The sequence below is a fragment of the Orycteropus afer genome, unplaced genomic scaffold (assembly GCF_000298275.1).
Source record: "Orycteropus afer afer isolate SDZICR_OR568_19922 unplaced genomic scaffold, OryAfe1.0 scaffold00363, whole genome shotgun sequence".
NCBI lineage: Eukaryota > Metazoa > Chordata > Mammalia > Tubulidentata > Orycteropodidae > Orycteropus > Orycteropus afer.
Genome location: NW_006921950.1, coordinates 1645366 through 1652287, shown reverse-complemented (window position 1 = coordinate 1652287; position 6922 = coordinate 1645366). Strand labels below are relative to the sequence as shown.

General features: G+C 39.6%; 1 protein-coding gene across 1 annotated transcript in view; it reads left to right on the top strand.

Annotated features, from left to right (window-relative positions):
* SLC9A9 (solute carrier family 9 member A9) overlaps positions 1 to 6922 on the top strand; it is a 1057350-nt gene that overhangs the window by 853423 nt on the left and 197005 nt on the right. Inside the window, exon 13 of the mRNA XM_007952889.1 lies at positions 4332 to 4383. Coding sequence (XP_007951080.1) covers positions 4332 to 4383 — 52 coding nt within the window. The remainder of the gene's footprint in view (positions 1 to 4331; positions 4384 to 6922) is intronic.

The window sequence follows — 6922 nt, the reverse complement described above, 5'->3', positions numbered from 1 at the left end:
CTATGAGTCGGATCTGATTTGACAGCAGTGAGTCTGGGTTTTTTTGGTTTACTCTTCATTTATCTGCTATCTTGTTATCTGACATCTCACTTTTATGACAATAGTAAAAAATCCAACTATTTTTCACATTAATGATGGACATCTGGCAATAACAAATGCCAAGGTAGGAGGCAAGAGCAATGCTGGCTTGTTATGTGTCAGCTTGTCTGGGCCATGATTATCAGTGGTGTGGCAGTTATGTAATGATGTAATTTGGCACTTATAAAATGATGTTGTGAAATGATGCAATTTGGCAGTTATATAATGACATAGTCATCCTTCATTTTGTGATCTGAGGTAGTCATCCTCCATTTTCAATTAATGAGTTGGTCTTTGGAACTTAAACTATGTCTATAAGTGAGGAGTGGATGTATTCATTTCTCCCCTTTAGTTAGAGACTTAGGGCTATTCATGCCTGGATTTTTGAAGAATCAGTGGAACTGGAAATAAGTTGTCTCTTCACTGTTATTGCTTTTGTTTTAAATGGAAGCACATTTGCATAACTGTGGCTTCTCACCTTGCCTTCACTTCTCCCACCTAGAGTATAGATTAGAAGAGTACTAACAAAGTGTTTACAAGGGACAGAAGTTGAAGGAATGACACTTAAAGGTCTAGAAACTGTGGCATTCCCCAAAAGGCTTTAGTGGAGGCTAAGTCAGGCTTGCTGAGGTCTTGAGCAGCCTCCTTCCTCCTGGGAAGGCCTTGTGTTCCTCATGTTCCCGTGGTCAAGTGTTTTTGTAAGATTTGCAAAAGGAAGATATTTCAACCATAGTTGGGTCAACTAATGTCTCTTCCCATTACAGCTTCCCCTCAGTTATACTTCTCTTGTCAGATAGCATTGGAGTGGCTGCGGACATTTTGAGGATCCAACTAAGGGGAAGGCTGATTGGTGATGCATTTAGTTTGGGCTTAGTGGGATATATCTCTGTGCTCTGCAGACAGTTCTGTATGTGGGCATATCACTGCTTGTCATCACAGCATGGGAATGGTTCTCAGGAATAGTGCCACAAAGGTGCAGGGCCAGAAGTCCTACTGACTATAAGCATATCCTATGGTGCGTAGCATGGGAAGTCTGTGGGTAGTTGAGAAACAAAGTTTAAATGCACTGAACCAGAAGTTAGCTTATGGAAAATTCTTCCAAACATGGCACATGTGAAATGCAAAGCAGAAGATTCAGTTCTCAGTGATGTTCAGTCAAAATGGAACTTCTTCCTATGGTGAAGTTACTCAGTGATACTGCATATACACTATTAAAGACACTGTGAATCCTGCCCCCCCCCAAAAAAAAATGAAAGCAAGAACACAGATGGTGGTGGTGGTGGTGGTGGTAGTTGTGTGCCATCAAGTTGATTTGACTCATAACGACCCCTCCTTGGGTTTCCAAGGTGATATCTCTATGGAAGTAGATTGCTCAATCTTCCTTCCAAGGAGTGGCTGGTGAGTTTGAACTGCCAACCTTCTGGTTAGCAGTCAAGTGCCTTAGGCACTATACCACCAGAGATCCCAATAACACAGATACTTGCAAAGAAATGCTCATTGCAGCACTATTCACAATAGTCAAAAGGTGGAAACAGTCTAAATATCTATCAACACATGATTAGATGAGCTAAATGCTGTCTGTATATATAATGGAATATTACTCAGCCATAAAGAGAAATAAAGTTGGCCTTAAGTGGTGCAAACAGTTAAGCCCTCAACTACTACCCAAAACATTAGGAGTGTGAACCCACTCAGAGGCACCTTGGAAGACAGGCCTGGTGATCTGCTTCCAAAAGATCACAGTTTTGAAACCTCTGTGGAGCAGTTCTACCCTGCACATATGGGGTCACCATGAGTCAGAAGCAACTTGACAGTTCTAATATATGCTTCAACATGGATGAATCTTGAAAATATTATACTGACTGAGATATATTAGTCACAAACAGACAAATAATGCACGCTCCCACTTACATGAAATATCTAGGTTTGGCAAAGGCAGAGAAACTAGAGTTTATTAATGGTTACCAGGTGTCTGTGTTACTTTGTGCTGCTATAACAGAAGTATCACAAGTGCCTGGCTAACAGTTTGGAGGCTAAAAATCCAAATTTTGGGTGCTGTTTCTAGGGGAAGTTTTCTTTCTCTGTCAGCTCTGGAGGAAGGTCCTTGTCTCTTTTGCCTTCTGCTCCTGAGCAATCTTTATGTGGCTTGGCATCTTTCTTCCTCCATCTCTGCTTTTTAGTGTGCTTATTTAACGTCTCTTATATCTCAAAAGAGATTGACTCAAAATACATCCTACACTAATCCTGCTTCATTAACATAACAAAGACAACCCATTCCCAAATGGGATTATAATCACATTATAATCAGAAGTTAGGATTTACATCAACATATTTTGGGGAGGGGGAACATAATTCAATCCATAACACTCCACCCTTTTGTGCCTCCAAAATTCATGTCCTCACATGTAAACACGTTCACCCCATCACCTCATCCCAAAAGTCTTAGGTCAACTCCAAGTCCAAAATCTCATCATGTAAATCAAATATGGACGAGACTTCAAGTGTATTCCATCCTTGGGCAAAATTCCTCTTCATCTTTGAACCTGTCAAATCTAGACTACAAGTTATCTGTTTCCAAAGAACAATGGTGGAATAGGGACAAAGTAGACATTTTCATTACAAATGGGAGAAATTGGAGGCAAAGAAAGGGTAACAGGCACCAAACAAGACCAAAATCCAGCAGAATAATTATATTAGCTCCCAAGTCTTGAAAACAAACTTGTTCTTTGAGACCATCTAGACAATAGCTCTGACCTGCCCAGCCACTGAACCAAGGCCAGCCAAGTTGACACACAAACATAACCACCACAATAGACATTGACTCAAAATACACTTTACACTAATCCTGCCTCACTATCATAACAAAGACAACCCATTCCCAAATAGGATTATAACTACAGACACTAAAAAAAAATAAATAAATAAAACCTGTCATCAAGTCGAATCCAACCATTGGGTTTCCACAGCAGTAAATCTTTGGGGAAAGGGTTCAGTGCTGAAGGGACACTGAGACACTGAGACACTGAGCTTCTGTTAAGGGTAAGGGAAGAATTTCAGAATGGATAAGGGTTGCAGTTGAATAACATGATGGACTCTAATTAATGTCAGTAAATTGTACAGGTAAAGACTGTTGACAAGTGTTCTGTTAAAAAAAAAAAAAAAAAAAAACCACTGCCCTGCCATCAAGTCAGATCCGACTCATAGCGATCCTCCTTAGGTTCCTGAGGTAATATCTCTATGGAAGTAGATTGCCCACTCCTTCCGAGGAGTGGCTGGTGGGTTTGAACAGCCATCCTTCTGGTTAGTAATCAAATGCCTTAGGCACTATGCCACCAGAGCTCCTAGTGTTCTCTTACTTATATATTTGTCATAATTCTTTTTAAGTCTGAAAAAAAAACCAAACAGATACTGCACCTTGTTGTGGGAATCACAAGAAGTGAGATTTATCAGAGTTTGTGTATTTGTAGGGTATTTATTTGTAGCAGTCCTACATATACCAAGTGTGTCTGCATGTAAGAAAGAATGCCATAGTGCCACCCAACTATCATATCAATACTTTTGATCAATTTTGCTGGAGGAAAGACTATCTTATTTTCCTGTTCTCTCTGACACAAAATCGTTATATAAAAAGTCTATCAAAGAGTAAGCAGATTAAAATTACAGGGGAAAAATTTATTTTAAATGAGTGTCAGGTAGTTAATTAATGTTAATATTATTTTTTATGGATTTTGAGGTATCTTTGGTATTTGCCATCTTTAAAAAATATGTCATTTTTGTGATTTCTTTTTCTAAAGAGTCATTTTCATAACTCATTGTGCATTTGTATTTTTACGTTCTTTTTATAAAAGAGAGCCCCTCCATTGTATAAGCCTCAGGGCCCACAGATCTGGCTCTCTCCTTCTGGCAGCCACAGGGAGCTTCTGGACAAAGAACCAGGTTTCTCTACTCCTGGAGCCCTGTTTTCAGGGCTGCAAAGTCTATTTCCCACGGCTCTTATCCCTGGTTCTCAAGTTTATGCTCTGGTTGAGAAAGACAACAGCAAAGAACAGCTACTGGTGCTCAATCTCTCCAGCTTTGCTGAGGCTCATTTTGCCATAAATCTATTCCAGGTTCTTGTTGTTCAGGGAGAAATAGGATGGTTTTCTGCCAAATCACTCCTCTGCTTCCTATCATGTTTGGTTCCAGTAACCTGACACAAATGCCTGTCTTGTCTGCACCAAGGCATTTACCAGTTTCCCTGTTTTCTTTGACAGAGTTGGTGTGGACCCAGATGAAGATGTGAAGGGGGAGCCCTCCTCACACCAGGCAAGTCATGGAAGCCAATGTGTAGACCACAGCAATGTGAGATGTTCTGTTTCAGGGAACGTGTATGCTTGTGCAGTATTCTGCCAAGGGCTTATTTATTCTAAACAAAGAAGAAAAATTCATAGTGCTCAATAACATTTAGCTTGTGAATGCTTAGAACTAGCAGGTACTTGTGGCATCACTGTGATATCAGGAGCCCTAGAAACTCTAAATCACAGAGATAAAAGTGTGGCTCTTGGAATAAGGTAACCAACTCTTCAAATCCCTGCCCAGCAACTTACTAGCTATCTAATCATCTGGAAACTTATTCAAACTCTTTTAGACTCAGTTTACTCATTTTATAAAAATAATAATCTAAAACATGTTGAGCACACAAAAAACAGACCTGTTCCTCCTGTTTGACCTTTCGTACATCAGGTATGTTTTTAGCTGCTATTGAATTGGCCCCTGGCTCATGATGACTCCATGCACAATGGAATGAAACATTGCCTGGTCCTGCACCATCTCCATAATTAGTTGCAAATAGGACCACTGTAATCCATAGGCTTTGCATTGGCTGATTTTGGGGAGAAGTTTGTCAAGGTTTTTTTCCTAGCCTGTCTTAGTCTGGAAGATCCACCAAAGCCTCTCCAAGCATCATAGTGACAAAGAAGCCTCCACTGACAGACAAGTGGTAGCTACACATGAGGTACACTGGCTGGGAATAGAACCCAGGTCTCCCGCATGAAGATGAGAGTTCTACCACTGAACCAACAACCTTCCATAGTGTACAGAAATATTGAAATGGGCAAAACATAGTAAAACTGTCTAGGTGATCCATTTCCGGCCTAGCTGGGCAATGAATATCTGTAGAAACCTGAAAATTCCTATGGAAATTGTTCAGAACAATATGTATTTCCCTCAAATAATCAAGGGAAATGTATTTCCTAAACTCTGGACTTAAACCTGATATTATGGCCGATTCTGTCATTAGCAATTTTGCATTAAACCAAAACCAAACTCACTGCTGTAGAGTCAATTCTGACCCATAGCGACCCGTCCTTGGGTTTCTGAAGCGGTACCTCTATGGAAGTAGATTACCTAGTCTTCTTTCCAAGGAGTAGCTGGTGGGTTTGAACTGCCAGCCTTCTGGTTAGCAGTCAAATGCCTTAGGCACTATGCCAAATTTTTAAATCAGTACTTAAAAAAAAATGTATATAAAGGTGTTGCATCTTTTGTTACAGACATGATACAACAAGATTTTAAATAAGTGATGTTGCTTAATGAATTGTGTTATGAACAAATTTAAATGTGAAGGAAATCTCTTTTATTTTGTAGGTTTTGTTTTCTTTTTGAAAAATGCCCTCATGAGTCATATCTGGTTAGTGTCACTGGGGAAGATGCTGATGTCCTGGTTTATGTAGCCATAAAGAAGGAAGGACCCCATTCTTTTCAGAAAGGGCAGGGAAATGTAAGTTGCTGATGATCCTATCATATATACTTTGAATTTTTTTTTTTCCACATATGTTTCAAGACCAGGCTGAGGCTGTTTTTACAGACTTCATTGCCCAGGAGTCACACCTAACTGTAACTGAGCACAGCAGGGTGCCCAGCACACTGGGATTAGGGCCAGCCTGATGACCTTCCAGAGGAGATCAAAGCTCATCTTTTTACATTGATGGATTGTAATGAATAGTTAGTGAGGACTGGTGGCAGCTGATTTTTAAAAAACATTTTCATCTGTATAGGTCAACTAATCTATTCTCCTACCTTCAAGCAAAGCTTTTATCTAAATCTTATCCTCCTCGTGTATCTTTTTCTGGAAAAAAAAAGAGAGAGAGAGAGAGAGAATAAGAAAATTCATCAAAAAAAATTCTTCACCTTCCTCCAACTCCTCATTAGTTTACAAAAATATATGACTTTTGATAAGATTTCCCACCAGCCTAAGTACTTCCTCTTGCAATTTAAGTGTATTTTATTTTAACTCATCCATGTGGCACTTTAAAATAAAGTTCACTATTATTAACTCAATAATAACATACTTAAGGATGCTTACAGCAATAGAAAGTATTTTTATTAGAGAAATGAGATAGCACAGCATAGTATAGTGATAACTACATGGTATCCAGTGTCAGAAACCCTGGTTTCTAGTCTTGATTTTGCTATTTACTTGGTATCTGATCTTGGGCAAGATTTTCACATCTTTGAGTCTCATTTTTTATCTGGAAATTGTGAATGATAATAATGTCCACCTCTCCAGCTTGTTATAAGAATCAAAGGAAATTATATTTATGAAAATTGCCCAACTTAATCAGCCGCAGGGACCCAGGTAAGGGTGGTATGAGAGGTTTCTAACAGGGAGACAAACTTGTCTGTTGGTTTGTCCTACCATGGTGACGTGTTGATGTGAGTTTTGAGGCTGAGCCACTGGTGTTTCAAATCCAGCAGGATGCACATGGTGCACAGGTATCAGCCCAGCTTACAGACTGAGACAGACTAGGAAGAAGGAAGAGGCCATCCACTTCTCAAAGAACTGGCCAGGGAAAACTTTATGAATAGC